The sequence below is a fragment of the Neopelma chrysocephalum genome, unplaced genomic scaffold (genome assembly GCF_003984885.1).
Source record: "Neopelma chrysocephalum unplaced genomic scaffold, ASM398488v2 Primary Assembly neopelma1_96845, whole genome shotgun sequence".
Taxonomy (NCBI): Eukaryota; Metazoa; Chordata; class Aves; order Passeriformes; family Pipridae; genus Neopelma; species Neopelma chrysocephalum.
Window position 1 is genome coordinate 274,951 of NW_020925488.1, and position 16,742 is coordinate 291,692.

At 43.4% G+C, this 16,742-nt stretch overlaps 1 protein-coding gene across 6 annotated transcripts in view; it reads right to left on the bottom strand.

Annotated features, from left to right (window-relative positions):
- FAM219A (family with sequence similarity 219 member A) overlaps positions 1-16,742 on the bottom strand; it is a 95,653-nt gene that overhangs the window by 30,643 nt on the left and 48,268 nt on the right. For all 6 annotated transcript variants that reach the window (XM_027670466.1, XM_027670467.1, XM_027670465.1 and 3 more), the window contains exon 2: positions 11,292-11,391. In XM_027670466.1, the coding sequence (XP_027526267.1) occupies positions 11,292-11,391 (100 nt within the window). The remainder of the gene's footprint in view (positions 1-11,291; positions 11,392-16,742) is intronic.

A 16,742-nucleotide genomic window follows, 5' to 3' on the forward strand; every position in this document is an offset into this window, starting at 1 on the left:
TGAAGCAGAGGAGATTACAGCCTGGTTCTAGGTCAGGTGAATGTCCTGTAGATGGTTCAATTCACTTAGTCAGCGAGACCCAAAGCAGCCACAGTCTTTTCAATGCAGTCATCTCTCTGCTTCCTAGGGAGACGGAAACTCCCAGGTACCCATGAATGTTTAATTGCAGATGGAAAGAAAAACACTGCCAACCAAGGAGCTAAGATCACCTCCTTGTGTTGCTGGTCATCCCCTTTCAATGAAGGATAGAAAACCCAAAGGACTCAAAGTCAAATTCAAGGACTGTTGTGTATTGCGGCTCTTCTGCACATCGGCAGGAGTGAGTTGGCTGTGCAAGCTGGAAGGAACTAAAAACATGATATCTGCCTGCACAGAAATAACCATGTCAAAGTTTTGCTTTCACACTTTGCTTCACCCCCTGCCCAACAGATCAGAGGCTGCATAAAGCCACATTTCAACCTGACAGTTGAAGCATTCAGGCAGAAAAAGAAACTGAACTTGAATCTTTCATGTTATGGCTGAAAGTCTGTAGCTAAAAAAGACATAGCTGCTTTGTGAACCTGAGTCTCCCAAACTTTTTATAGTCAAAACCATGTTATGAATTAGACATGAATCTGTGAAGAGTTTTGGACCAACTAGTTATATGTTCTTTCATTGACCTTATAAAAAAAAAGTAGTGCTAGGGTTTACTAGGAAGTTTAAGCCCAAGATACTTGTTTTTCTTTAAAAAAATATGTAAGCAAAACCTGAAAATCTGGATTTTAAAAGCAGCCTCCATTATGGACTCAAACTACCCATGCTTGACAGCATCACTTTAAATATTAAATATGCTAGCCTTGTTCAAGACATATTTTTAGCAGTGTCATTTAATATGTCAAATATGGTTTTTCGGATGAATTTATTCAATTGTCTCACTTGTACACTTCTCTCAATTTTCTAGTCCTACAATCAGTATTTAACATAAATCACAAGAAATCTTTCTTTTTTTTGAAAATCAGCTCTTACTTTCAGGCTGGGCAGTGATGGGGGCCAGAGAGGGGCTGTTTTCTGGCACGGAGTGGTTGGTGTGACTCGGGAGCTATGTTGCAGCAGAGGAGCTGCCAGCAGCCTGCAGCTTTGAAACACCCAGTGTGATTAAACCTTCTTCTCATAGCCAGCTCACTGTTTACTCGTGGCAGAAAGCACTTGAGCTTCAGACTGGTGAGCTAGACAGAAGAACTGCATCATTCCTCCAGAAGACATTAACACCTGCTGACTTAATTGAACCAATTTCACAGCAGTGATCAAAAAAGAAGGTATGTAGGTTGTTTGGAAAAAGTGGGGATTGTCTTCCATTTAAGAGCACAAGGTAGAAAAAAATCAAAGTTATAGCAAACATAAAGTCACAATTTTGGGTTTACAGTAGAATTACCTTAAAACCCTGTAGAGGATTTAGTTTATTGTGCTATAAACAGTGCTAGTTTACAAGACAAAGAGTTGGAAAAATTCCCCATTCACAAAGGCTTAGGCTGAATCAATTCAAGCTCTTCTCAAGGTAAGCAAGGAGTGGGATAAAAAAGGCAGAGAGTTAAGAAAGGGAAAGAAAAAGATTTGGGCAGAGTTCACAGGTGAAAGGGATAATGGAGAGGAAGGAAGGCAAGAGTCCTTGAGAGCAATGGCTCAGCTGTGCAGTCTCTAAAAGTGAGGATGGATGATTTCACTGATATGGAAAGTGGGATGAAGCCTGGGAGAGGAGCAGCTTGCAAAGCAGCATGGAGAGAACAGGATTCTACTACTTGTAGGAGGCAGACACAAACAGATCACAATGGTTATACAGGTGAAGCTGGAGATGGATCTATCTGCCATGAATGTACATACATTATCTTTCCCCTTGTAACTGGACCTGGAGAAAGGACACAAACATCACCCATGGGGCATGCTTTTCTATAGGTTAAATACTCAGATGTTTTAAAATTTGATGAACAGTTCCTGGTTTTCCTTCTGGAAGATGTTTCAAAAACGAGACTACAGCTATTTTGCACAGTGCCAGGCTTCGTAATCTCATTTCCATGAGTGATGCAATAAAAGCACAAGCTATTCAGCCATGATTCAGGCAGCAATTAAAGCTTTTTGACAGTTGTGTTTAACAACTGGAGAAATGGGATCAGACTGTCCAATTACTGCTGTGACTTTATAACTTCTTAAATAAAATCTTATCTTGGTAAATATATGGCATCCATAAAAACAGCTTTATTTTCCTGCAGTGTGACCTGCTTTATAGAGAATGCCTGCCAAGCAGAACAAGAAAAGACCAGTGCCAAAAGTTCGAGGTTTGAAAGAAAAGGAGAAGTGCCAGAGACTTTCTACACACAGCAGAGCAGGAAGACTGTGGTCTTTCCTGGAGAGGTCACTGCCTTGTTACTGCCAGGGGTGAAGTGACTGTCAGGGAACAAAGCTCCCTCTTAGTCCCAGTCAGGACTCAGAAGATCCAGAGGTCTCTTTGCACAACTAGTCCTACCATCTCCACTGCAGCTTAATTCTTAGTCCTAAAACTTCTCCATAAAGAATGGTGTTGGTTGGTGTAAGAGCCTGAGATGCTGAGTACAGCTGAAGCTGCAGTGGAGTTGCTTCTACCAGTCTGCTAATCTAGAAAACAGCCTTTTCTGCCTGTGCCCAGCATAGGCTCATATTGCTCCATGACCTGCTTCAAACAGTCCTCCCTCCATGAAGAACTACAGAGGAAACCTCTGTGGTTTCTTCTGTGCTGCCCCCTGCTTTTGGGAATTCCTCCTCCCTAGACCTCTGAACCAAAACTGATGGACGTGGTGAAATTTGACTATTGCTAACTGGGCAAAAACTGTACTCCGTTTCTGGTTGCTGCTTCTACCTCAGCTGTTCTCCACCATTCCATGTGGCACACTTCCCTGCCTGCCATGTCAGAGCTTGGCCTTGCAGGTGCTGCTTTGGCTGCACCACTGGCTGGCTCTGGCAAGTGGGGCTCTGCTGTGCACAGCTGGAGGTAATGCTGCCTGCTATGCCTGGAACAAAGACTGTTCCTGGTTTCACAGAAGAAGGGTTCCTTGGATGTATCTCTGCCATGCTCAGACGAGGTCTGCATCCAAGACCACCATGGTACCCTCACCTAACAAGGACTCTGCTAATGACAGGACACATGATACAGATGACCTCCTCATCTACGCTGCTCTCCTGCTGTGGCACACCAAATTTTCTGTGTTCATCTAAGTTCTGAGTCTTCAAAGGATCCTTTAAGATCCTTTAGATCCTTAAGATCCAGGGAAGCAATGTGAAGTTTTCAGGGTGCTGTGAACATCCTCTGTGCATAAGGACAGCAGGTAAAACCCAAGAATTGCAGTGAACTTACTACACCAGCACATGCTCCTTCCTTTTGAGAAGTGTGCATTATTTTTATTTAATAGAGCTTGATCTGCTGATGGAGCATTTTAGTCCCCACATTCAATAACCAGACAGTAACTTTTCCCTTAAAAGCTGAGTGTGCAGTACAGAGAAGACAAAAGTGGGAGCCCACATCACTGAAAAATCAGAACAAATTCAATTAACTATCAGGAACAGTTTAAGGCTCATCATTAATAAATCAAACACATTTAAAAAATGAATCATCCAATACTGTCCTTAGATACTGTGGTCTGTTCTGGAGCCAATTTACATTAATTACACTGGGCTGTACTGTCTTCCCTTGAGTGCTATGAAGAAGCTCATCTACCTGTGGAGACATCAGAAGGAATTACAGAAATAGTAATACCTGGGTAATTCAGAACTGGGGAAATGTTCCACTGTGGTGGGCCAGAGGAACATGTGTAACCTACATTTAAGAACACAGGGCTCTGAGAAGCCAGAAAACAGTACTATTGCCCTTTTCTGTGTTGACTTTGTTAAAGATACCAACGCCTGAGCAGGCAGCCTTATCATCTCAGGTGATGCTACTCTTTTTAATGTCAGGAACAAGCTGTAAATCACCTTTGGGGACACCTCTCTTTTAAACCAGCTTTCTACATACTTCACAGAAAACAGTGATGAGACTAATACTACATACTTGTGTAATGAGACCTCTGAGCAGACCACTGTGTGGTGCTGCCTGCTGGGTTAGGCTTTGCTAGACCAGGTAGTATTTATTGCCTCACAACCTTCTGAGGTGCTTCTCATATTTCAGGTGACTGACTACGGTGGGTCAAAGAGAACCTGTAATTTGCAGCTCTGGTCTTCTGCTTCAGGCTTGAAACCCCCCACTCCAGATGCTTTGGCCCATTCTCAATACAAAATAAAATAATTCGTGTAGAAGATCTTCTAGATTAGCTCTTTTTCCTAGACTACCTGACCTGTAGGTACTGTAAAAATATGGAGTGGCTAAAGGATGGCCAGGTAATACCCAAAAATCATTCAATTACCTTACAGCTTCCTCTGTCATGACCTTTTATCTGAAGGTATATTAGCCAAGAGCAAACAACACAAGATGTGAATGGGTGTGAGTCTGTTGGCCTGTGAGGTGTGGGGGGACCCAGGAATGTGTCACAGGAGAGGTGAATGTATCCCGGTGGAGGGCTGGGAAAGGCCAGTGAAGCCCTGGTGCGGTGCCATAACAAATCAAGCAAATTGCAGTGACACAAAAATCAAGGTCATTTGCTGAACTTCATGCCACATCACTCCCATATTCATGTGCTTGTGTTTTGCTCCTGGGATATGCTGATTTCCCTTCCCTCTGCCTCACCCCCTTACACACTCCCTCCTGCCTAGAGCTCTCTGCTGAACTCCAGTGATTGCTTTGTTCCAGTTTCTCTAAGTGGCTTTACTCTTTACCCAAGCCTGTCTCATGCACCTCTTCCTTTCTGCCCCTCTACTTCTCCTCTAACTAATCTGCAATAATATGCCTGTCAGAACTATTTTTCTGCCCTCATCTTCGCTGCTTCGTCTGCAGACAGCCTTTCTGCCCTTAATGTGATGCAGCTGTTTGCTCTTTCATCCCCTCCAAAAAGAGCCTGGAGAGATATCCTACAGGAAGGACGCTACCATAACCCTGTGTACGCCATTTCTCTTCATAAATGGAAGGAGTGATAACAGATGAAACAATGCCTAAATGAATGCCTCCCAAGCTCAGTGAGACTTCTAAGTGGAAGGCTGCACTTCTATCTTCATGAAGAAAATCAATAGCAGTGCTGTATCGCTCCCTCTCTCTGGCTTCCATGCTGCCCTCCCCCCCCAGTCCAGAGTACAGACTGTGTTCAAGGAAATGGGTGCTCCCGGGGGAGCAGAATGGCTTTGTGCACTTAAGGTAATGATGTCACTTGAGGTCACTATGCAAGCAGTTATGGATATGGAAAACTGCAGTTTTGTCAATAGAGCTGGAACCTGGGGACCTAGCTTAAGAGTTACATCTTTTTTTAAAAAATGTTTCCCTAATTTACCTACAGAGCATCTTCCCAGAAACAACAGCTGCTGTACCTAATTAGCATTAATCACCTTGCTACAGAAGAGCAACTGGGAATAGTACAGTACTTGAAGTACTGACAAAACGATACACTAATGGCATTGATTTGTCCGGTGTACTTCAACTTCCCTTTATTATTTTGTTTTCTGTATGAAAAGCTCAAGAAGTCACAACTTGTGAAGCAGACGGGGGAGTGATGACGCAGGAAAGCAGCCACAGATGCGGGCAGGCACAGGGCCTTCCAGCCTACACAAGATGCTTGCTCCCTGCTCTGTTTGGGCCTGCATCTCCCAGTACCAGTTTTGCATCTTGACTTGAGGCAAGAGAAGCCCCGGAAGGGGATTTCTGAGCACTGCATCCTTTTGAAAAGCAATGGATAAGGTTGCTCTGCTGTGCGCTTTGTGGCTCTTTGATGCAGAGCTTTAAAACAAACTCTGAACCCACACCCTGCCCTAGGAGAGGGGGTTAAATAACTACACCAATTGAAAGATCAGTCTCAGGAGCCACATGGGGAGATAAAGGCAGCCTGTCCTTTCCTGGGATCAGAGACCATCTGTAAAGTTTCAGCCAGAAATGCACCAATTTTGTTATGTTGAACCCTGAGGGCTTTGTAGTTCCGACTGATATTCCTAGAAATATTCCTCCCTGATCTCACAGCAATTCAATATCTGCCATGAATGCACAGCAGCGGGCTGGAAGGCAGAAGCTAACATCACAGACATGTCATCAGCGTCTGTCCCCAAACGGATTATCTCCTCTGTTTACTTCAATCTCCACCAAGATAGGACTTAGTCATAAATTAGATCTTCAGTTTTGTCCAAGTCAAGCACACCAGGGAACAACATTCCCTATGTCCTTGCAACAGCATTTTTGTTGCTGTTTAGCCCCTACCAGTTTTGCTTGGTCCAAGCAAACAGCATTCCAGTGACTTGCTTGAGGTTTTTGAGAATCTTGTTAACAAGCAAGAACTAATCCAAGGGAACTAAAATAATTCAGTGCTTGGTAGTGGACACACTAATTGGTTTCTCCGTGCAGAATACCCATCCCTAGCTAGAGACTGTGGAAGACAGAGACAGGAATTTCTCTGCTGTCATCAAGTAAAATATTAGGAAGTTTATACATCCTAAGATGAAGAGGAAGCGTTGGTACAGGAAGAAGCAGAAGCAGACAAGGTGGTCTCATCTGAGGTGTCTCCTTGGAGGTTGAACACTATGGTTATTTGTCAGAGAATGCCTTTTTCTACTGTCTCCTAGGGAAAAAAAAGCAACATTCTACAGTGCAGCTGGCAGGAGGAAAGTGTTAGTTTCCTACTAATTAATGAAATAACTCTGCACCGTGTGCTTTACAATAGCTTCCTGCCTCTTGAAGCAAGGAAAATTTCTGGTTAGGCCCGTGGATTATATACTCAATTACAGCAGCAGACACCAAAGGCAACTTTCTGACTCTTGTTTCTCCTTTCAGAGGTGACTAGAATCAGCCATCATTCTTTTTCATGTTAAGATAAATACCATCATGAGATCTAAGCTGGGAGGGGAACAAAACAGTAGCTACGAGAACAGGAAAATTATCTGCTACATTTGCAATTCAGGTAATTTCTTTTTTTTACAAGAACTTTTGCAAAGAAAATCTAAACCAAAAATCATAAACACTTTGAACCCTGTGTCAATATGACTAAGCTTCCTCTTGGTTATATGGCAGGAGACCTCAACTGCACGTAGCTTACTCAGTCTTACTTTTAGACACCCTGCTGATGAACCTTCCAAAACCAGTGCCTTATTCTCTAGTTCAAGGATAAAAGGTGCTTACATCTAAGGCAACAGGCACCTCAGAGGCCTGAGGGCTGCTGTAAGTGTATGTGCCACTGCCACAACCCCTCATCACAACTGTTTCTTGTTTTGCAGCACTCCAACCATTTTCCACATTGCCCGTTCTGTTTTAACACAAACTGTGTCATTGACTAGCAGGTAAGACAGACACAGACTGTCTGGGTGGGGATTTCAGAGCAGAGAACGGAAATTAGAAATGCAAAATAGAAAAGCAGATGGCATAAGCTTCATGAAAATAATATCTTGTCTCCTGGGAATCCCAGCAGGATCTGTTGCCTTCCAGTAGATGTGGTGCCCCTGAGAGTTACACTTGGGGATTATTCTGTTCCTCCCTCTCTCCTTATCATAACTCTCTTCTGTTTTCAAAGGCTTGTGGTATGTGCTCCATCTGGATATGACTCCTAATAAGGATGTGCCGGAGACATCTCCTAAGCACTAATGCACACCCAGCCCCCAACCCATGCTGTCAGGAGTCTCCTTATCAATGATTTGAAAGAAAGAAAGAAGGGTGGCTGGATCTGGCAGCTCCTGACAGAAAGACAAAGTGGGGGTGTTAGAAAAGTAAGAAATACATAATTAATATAGATACAATATCAGTAAAGGTTTAAAATGATGAACTACATGAACTGGGAGATGATTTCCCCGAGATCTGAGGTTCTCTTTTTGATGTGGCCCTAAGCAGCAAGCTGCGTGTTTCACTGTTCCACTTATGAACCAGGTGTAACTCACTAGAAATATAAGACAACCATTAAGTTTTTCCTGTATCTAGATGACTCCCCAAGCAAACGTGGCCAAGTGTGTTTATTAGAGGGGGAGAAACAACCAAGGAAAAGACCACTCAAGCAGCAGGGTAAATCTGCCTTCAGTGTGTGCAGTACATCACACTCTTTCTGTCACACTTCAATCACTGCAGTGTCTGGAAGCAAAAGTTGTGTTCATGCTGGGTTGGTATTTAACTGAGCTCACTTGACCCAAGCTTACAGCAAGCACATACGATGCAGATTTATACGTGAATCTTCACAAACTGAAAAATGACATTTATCAACCATCCACCAGAACATTTGATATTTGAACAATTGACTCTGATTTAACAGTGAAAAATGCCACTATTCATATGGAAAGCCTGCAACAGGATTAAAAGCCTAGTTGCTACAATCCCCAACAATGGCTCTGCCAGTTAAACTCTTAAACATTTATGTACTACCTTAACTTTTTCTAGCCTTAAAGAGATTAAAACCAATCCAAATCCTGAAAAGTTTAAAGCAGAAAAAACAAAAAAATCTAGCTGAAGGAATGGGGGCCAGAGCTGGGAGATGCAGTGATTAAGCTGCTTGAAAATTGTAAAGGCTGGGCAGATATTAAGAATAAAAGCAGCAGGAGCTGGTCGAATTCAAAGCATGTTACACTGCCTACATACAATACTGTCATTCTTTTTGGCTCAGATAACCCCGAGCTCATCTGGGGATGGCTGAGAGTAGAGAGTTGGTCCAAATGCCAGTAGACATGTGTTCACCTAATTAAAGAGTCACACCATTTCCACAGGCAGAGGTATTGGAGCAGACTTCTTTCTGAAGACAAGGCAGGAAGATGCTTGTCAGCCTTTCTAGACAATTCCTCTTTGGCAGGTAGGTTTCACCCACTATTATCTTCATAACCACACTGTGGTAAGCACTGAGTTCACTGGGCAGAAGCACCAGTTGGAAAGGAGGTCCTGGCAATGGTATGTCTCTATCTACTGCAACTCTTCCAATACCTCCCTTTGCCTCTGTACTTCATGCCATTCAGCACTGGCTAAATGAAGTAGAATTTTCCCTATATGGAAAAGCAGAAGCTCTGGCAGAAAGGCTATTCATTCTCTTGTATCTGACCCACGGAAAAAAGCTCTTCAAGTTCTGCAGAAATGTGACTATGGCCTATTTTCATGTATTAGTCCATTTCAACAATTACTTAACTTCCAGTCAACTAAAGTAGTCACCTCCAGTTATTAAATTCCAGTTTACAGAAGATTGAGTTTCTCCTATCATATTTTTCTCATTTCTATTATTCCAGTTTTCATGCTTTTTTCTCTGTCCCGTTTCTCAGTCTTTATTGTACTTATGTCTCCCAAATACACTCTGACTACATTTTCTTTGCTTGCTTTTTCAGTAAAAGTCATCAATGAACATATAAATAATGACTGTTATAGAACTCCATTAGTAATGTTCTTTCTTCTGATACTTTCTCTTTCAACACTACCTGATGTGTTTTGAGTTCCGGAGTTTCTCATTCTACTGGCTTTCTTTAGAATACTGAGTTTTGTTAAAAATCTACCTCAAATTACCTTTCCATTTAATTTGTATGAATTGAACTTGTTTATGCTGAATCCAAATCTATTTTCCATGATCAGATCTCCTATAACGTTCTCAGGACTTACCAAAGCCAAGTCTAAAAAAGCACCATTTCCTATCAGGTTAATGAATCTCCAGAGGATAGAAAAGCAAGACTATCTCAGACTTACCAATAATAGCATTAACTGCTCTCTAACCTGTTTCCCGATGTTAAATTCTCCAAAACAACTACTGCAGTAGTAATTATCTCTCTACAACCATTTCAGAACACTTTTGGCAGTGAAAAAGGATCCTGGTGGCATATGGCACTCTGGCAGTGATAAACTTTCACCAAACTACGTGTTGTGCCATCATTAACACACACTGCTGCTCCCTGCCTCTCCCTGAAAAGCAGGCACTGTTTTTAGGATATTTATGACTGTGGCTGCAGGACTGATCTACTGCCCCAATCCACTTGCTCATATCCTGTATTTGTAGGTCAAGGTCCTCCACTTTGCTGCATAATCTTGCTGTATTTGTATACCCAACTTGCTGCCTTCTCCTTCCTAGTCACTCTTTCAGGGAAACTTTGCCCATTCAACTACTTTATTTTCCTTTACGGTCTCTAGGCAGTTACATTCTTTTCTTCACTGCTGTGACCAATTTACCAAATGCTCAGGTGGAGCCCTGAGACTTCACAAGGCTCCCCAGCCTTTTTCTGATGTTTCTTTAAGGCTCCTGTTATAAATGAGACTAACATTGGTTTTGCAGAAGTGCTGCAGGTCCTTGGGTAAATTTATCTATCAAGAACATATCTTCATAATTTTACACCAAGGCCCAAACTTTTCCAAACCTTCTTCAAACTTTAGTTGTCTGCTGACCTTCTCTATCACTCATTTGGCAGGGGCCAGAGCTATTCCACCTCCATGGGGGCTCCCACGTCTTTCAAAGCCTTCCCAACATGGCATAGGCACCTTCAATCAGCTCCAGCACCATCCTCTCAATGTCAATTGTACTGATTGTACTGCTTCCTGTTCCTACTGGGAAATTTTTCACACGTATATTCCCATTTTTTAGCACACTGTTCCTTTGACATGTTTGTCATCAGGTTCTTGAGGCTGTGTAGCAAAACAGTGGCTTAGGTTTTGGAGGCAGGACAACCATGTGTAGATTGTTTTCCTCTTGTAAGCATTAGCCTTGCAAGGAAGCAGAGTATTCTGCTTCCAGAACTTCAAAAATATTGTTCAGAAAGAGCATGAGTATTTGTATGAGAACTTTACAGACCTAAAAGCTCTCCATCTCACAGTAACACAGCTCTGTCTTTTCCTGGAAGTGTGTGGACTCTGTGATCCTTTCCCTTTTGTTTGCAACTGTTCTGCCTTCTCTTCTTTTTACAGTCCCTCTATATTACCTTCATTCTTTATCTGGCCAATCCTTGATCTTAGCTTGATAAAAAAACTGTAGGTTTAAAAAAGCTATGCCTTTCTGTCAAGGCACAGCTTCCTTCCTCCACCACATCCCCAGTTACAGGGTCTTTACATGTTTGTAGGTCAGTTCCCTCAGCAGCAGAATCACAATGATAAAACTGCTCTGTGAGCTGCTTGAGCCAAGTTGGCATGCTCAGCCACATGCATGGAGATCTGCATATGATCACACAGCACCTCACTGTATTTCAGACCTTGGATTCAGCTTTTTCAGTCTCCATCAGCAAAAACTTACCTAATTTCACTTGAAGTGGGGATGGCTTATAGTTCATGGCTACAGTCTCTCCCTCTCTCGTATCACAATCTCTGTCCGAAATTGCTGCAGCTGCTGGATCCTGTTAAGAAAGAAAAGGAAACAAAACAGAATGTCTTAGCTAAAAGTTCTGCAATCTCTTCTCTAACTGGTTGTTAGGCGAGTCCACCCCCATTCACATTCAAAGGGAGCAGGGAACATGGCTGTGTTTTAATGGCTGAAACCCAGGGGCAAAACATAGAACTCTGGAAGCACATTTAGTATGCTATAAGTACCTCTGAAAATGCCAGGTTTCAACATTAGACTTACATGATGGATGATACTGGGAATACAATGTGGATGGTGGGTCACCAGTTCAAATCCAGCCTGGTTGGCAGTACTCCCAAATAATTTTCACGTGACGACTCCCTGGGGTGTTGTATGAAACACACTTACAATTTCAGCTGAATTCCAAGTGGAACGGTCAACCTCAAGCTTAAAACTAAAAAGTTTGAGACCAGATCTGTGTGAAAGTCCAGCTCACAAGTAATGAAGACTGTATAAGTAGGAGAATTCAATTTCCAATCCCTCTTGGGACCTAATTTGTGGCTGACTGGAAAGATTTCAATATCTGTCAGCACAGCATCTTTCACTGTCACCGAAATCCCCTCCAAAAAACAGCTCTGCCCAAACACAGAGTCTATTCCATCATGCCTACTGGCAGACAACATGTGTTGAACTCTGTGGTAGAGCACATCAAAGAACTCAGAGAGAGACCAACTATCAATTCAGGCAGTTCTACTACTGCTAAAAATATTTGAAGAAGTCCTTTCATAGCAAACTGCAAACCTGTTGGAACTATCTCTACTTAGCACTATAGTGAAAATTAAAATTGGTTTTCAAACACATTCCCTTATTCCCATCTAGAAGCTAGAAATTAAATTGAACATGTACATATATGTGTATGTAAATTTGAGTTTATAATAGGTAGAGCTGCACATGCAAAACAAACATTCAACATTAGGCCCAATCTGAATAAACCATCACCTTGTAAGAAATGGAATAAGACATCATAAATCAAATACTAGAAAACACTATTCCCAACTGGTGAACTCAATTTCCTTTGCACTACCCAGTAGATTTTGACAGTACTTAAAATGGAGGGGTCTTACAAGACCTTGCATTCAGTGACAAGGCTGAACCATATACAACTTCTTCTGCTTTCCTCTAATGCAGTCACTGCTGCACTGTTCTCTTATGCAGCAGTTTAATGACTAGTTCAAATGGTAAGAACAGATTGCAAACCAAAAAGCCAGATTCCAGGAGAACTGGAATTAGACATATATCATAGAATCACATGCATTTCAGTTTAAAAATCCTACTTTAATTACCACACTAAGTGACAAAATGGCAAAAATGCAGCAGCTGAAATTAAATGAAGCTAAAAGTATTACTTAGAAACAATCCCAACTTTATAAATGAAAATGATGAGCTGTAGCTATCTACGGACACTCAAGGAAGAGATCTGGGATGACAGGTTCCATCAGATCACCAGTTAGACAGGCCAGGACTCTTCAGCCAGGGAGAGACAACAGATGAGGGCCCTGAGAGATGTCAAAATAATCAAAATAATCCTGAGTGGGGTGAGAAGGTGAATTGGGATCAGCTAGTCCTTATATTCTACAAGCATGAGATATCAAGTGGCAGTTAACAAGCAGCAGCTGCAAACAAGGGGAAGCAGGGGGGCAAGTACTGATCTCTTTACTCTCAGGACGAGAAACAGGACCTGAGGGAATGGCAGGAAGCTGTGTCAGGGGAGATTTAGGTTGGATACCAGGAAAAAGTTTTTCATTCAGAGGGGGAATGGGCATTGGAACAGGCTCCCCAGGGAAGTGGTCACAGCACCAAGCCTGACAGCACCCAAGATCCATAGATACTCGTGGTTGACAGGAATGACAAAAATCAAGAGGGCCCACAAAATCTTACAAAATTCTATCAGTAAATTAAACACTCAGCATGGAAACTGGTATGTGAATTCCTGACCTCCAATAAGCACTTGGCAGAGGGTTTTGGATAAAGGGTGGGCTGAAAGCGATATGAGAAAGAGACAGAGATGAATTAAAGAGGGGGAGGGAGAAAGAAAGGAAGAAAGAAAGATCACCAGTCCTGGCTCCAGTGCTGATCCAGCTGATGGGGTGTCCAGGGTCCTGGGGTGCACTCGCACATGGGCTTTGTGGGGGGATCTGTTTATGGATAACTGTACCCTGCCCTGGAGGTAAGTTTCTGACTTTCTCTCCAAATTAGTTATCATGCATAGTTTGTTCTTCCAGACCTTTCAGGAAATGGGTGGGAGGCTTCAGGGGTCTTTGGTGGTCTTGATATCCCCCTACAGGCTTTGCCTGTGCTTGTGCTATGCTGCGCTTATCTCCAGGAGCCAGAACAAGGATGTTTGTCCTGGAAAAGTGCTGCCCTACCTCAGTATGGCCCCTTTCCAGCCACATCCTGTTCCTTCTCACAGTGTGTTATTACTAACAATCCTTGGCTGTTACTACCAACAATCCTTGCTTGGCTCCACAGCCATCCATCTATCAGTGTTTGAGACATAACACATTAGTCCCCTTACCTTCTGGGCTTCCACACATGGGAATGGCCAAATAATACAAGGGGCATGTCAGACATGCTAGAACTTCTCAAAGATGTGTAAGATGCTAAGTGGCACCATTCAAGACCAGGCTTCTTGGAGGAGGATCTTTTCTCTGACAGCACAGGAAAAGGCAGGATACAGCTGTTTCTAAGGAGCATGACTCCAAGAGCTGGATGCTTTGTAGTGCTACTGAACACAACAAAGTCCTTGGAGCCCCAATCTGCTGGCTGCAGGAAAGCATGAGAGTAGACATATTACGATAAGGGACACAGTGTGATGGCCACTTACTGCCTCCAGTGCTGGTGCAGTACAGCAGAGAGTCAGCTGAGCTCACAGCCAGAAGTCCACAGGGCAGAGAAGGGGTCCTGGCCACCTGGACTAGCTCAGATTCACATTGTTAAAATTATGCTTAAACTCTAAATCAAAACCAGCCCTTATTTTTTGTGGCAAGCTGATGTGCTGACAGTAGCTTTTCGTTTGCAGGTAACCTGACCGTGACATTAGACATCCATTTGCATGAAGAGAGGGAATGGAGAAATGTTCTGAGACGTCTTTGAAGATTCGGACCAGAGGACTCAGCTGGAGCAACCTCAAATGGGGTCTAGACCAAAAAACAGAGAAGACTTCCTAGGCCTCCAGAGAAAACTAGGATGATTTTCAAAGAGTGATATACTTATCCTAAAAGGAGACAAATTCATCCTTGCAGACATGTTTCCCTTTCCCCACTGATTACAGAGGAGGCCTGGCAGCTGGTGGTTTGCACCCCTGCCTCTGACACTGGAGGTGGGAATGATGAAGGACATAGCAGTGGACTCCATAATAACATGATTCAACACTAAGAATTCTTCCCCAAGGTTTGGAATGAGGCTTTTCAGCCCTAGCAGCATAGCACCTCGACAGCAGACGTGCAGGGGAACACGTTACAGCCACACAACAGACCCAGGACTCGCACACAGGGATTACAAAGCAGAGGCCAGGCCCATTTCCTCCACAAAGTGAAATGGATTAAAGAGGAAACCAACCTGGACAAGGCACAGCATCCCCAGTGCCGGCAGGCATCTATTCCTGGCCCAGGAGTGGCAAGGCACTGCCGTATTTCCCATCCATCACTCCATACATGTTCTGCAGCAACACACAGGACTCCATAGTAACAATGCCCACTGTGAAAACAGCAGCATTCCCACAGCAGCTCGGCTGGAGCTGTCTCTTTGCACGCACATGCTCTGCTTCTGTGCATACTGAATGGGTGCAGTTCCCTCTCTGTAGCTTATCCACCCAGAGAAACGTTTACTTGACTGATTAGCCTTTTGCTTGTGAATCCCTGTCAGCACACTGAGACTCACCGCAGGCTTTTGCTATTGGAATTCACTTGGCAGTTTTGTTCTTTTTCACAAGCCTCCGTAGACCAATGCACTGAGCTCTGACCCCGATGCCAAAATCTCAGCTACACAGTGTGACTGGTCTCAGTACAGATGATGTGATTTCTTTTTGCTCGCTGGGGAGAACACAACACTCCCAATCAAAAGGCAAGTGGCTGCAGGGGCTCTAGAAGGCTATGGGTATTTAATATATTTAAGGGATTTTTTTGTTCCTGAGGCCTCCTTATGTCTTCATTCCTAAGGAAAAAATACATTCAATCAGGGTACTGCATGAACATTTGGCTGGGGCCAGAGTTTAATCAAAGTTTTTTTTCCTCACACGCTTACAGCTTAATTGGGCAAGGACAATCACGGTATTCAAACGGTGGGGAGTTTTCTTACTAGTTTGTTTGTTTCTATAGGCTTGACACAATGGACCTTGAAAACTGCCCTCCTGCTGCGAGCAGCCATGTCCTACAGTGTGTGTACCATGAGCCATTTTTGAATTAGAAATTATTTCCAGGGAACCTCTGTGGGGCAGGAGTGCTATGAATCGCCGGTATGCAGGGGCACAGAGAGAAGCTGAAAACACTTTAAACTAAAATCTGGGTTTATAGAAGATGGCATGCTTAGCAGGCTTATTTTTTTCTCTTTCAAATCACTGCTTTCCTTTTTGCAGTACTTTAGAGATATAATATCTGCCTCAGTGCACCAGCTCAATAGCCTTTCACTCTTATCACCTACCTCTCCCAGTAACCCACACTGACTACAGAGGGGAAATGGCAAAGTGTGCAGTTACACCATGATGGAGCTGGGCACTTGGTGCAAACTTCCACCCTTGTGGCACCTTGGAAAATGCAGCTTCCTTTGCCTTCCTTCGTGGCCAACACTTCTGACACCTGGCAAGCTTAATAAGGTCCTGCTTTCCACACTGCTAATCTTCTGGGGCCACAATGCACGTGGAAGGGAATGGGCACACACAATCTCTGTGGTCTTCAGTTTCCCCTTAAAAACATAGCTGGAAACTGAGAAGTCTCTATCTGCCCATCCTTCCCATCCTAAAAATCAGTCATTTTTACAGCTCTAAGAAAGTGTACTCCACTCTGCTGTCTGTGGGAAATTCTATGATCATCAAAGCAGCTCTGCTGCTTTTTTTGGATAAAAGCAGAGGGGCATGATTGCCCTTACCCTCTAATCTCTACACTGTATAATCTCTACCACTATACAAGGCCTGACCCATCACTTTTCTCCATAGTTCAGGGGTTTTGGGTCTGATTATCATTAGTTGGGGGACCCCTGGTGGCCTAGTGGTTAGCATGCGGGACTCTCACCGCTGCAACCCAGGTTCGAATCCCAGTCCCCCCGGGCAGATGGAGCTCATTAGCCCTGTGAGGCCATCCATCTATGAGAAGGTCACTCTAAACAAACCTACGTCCTGAGGACCTCACTGCC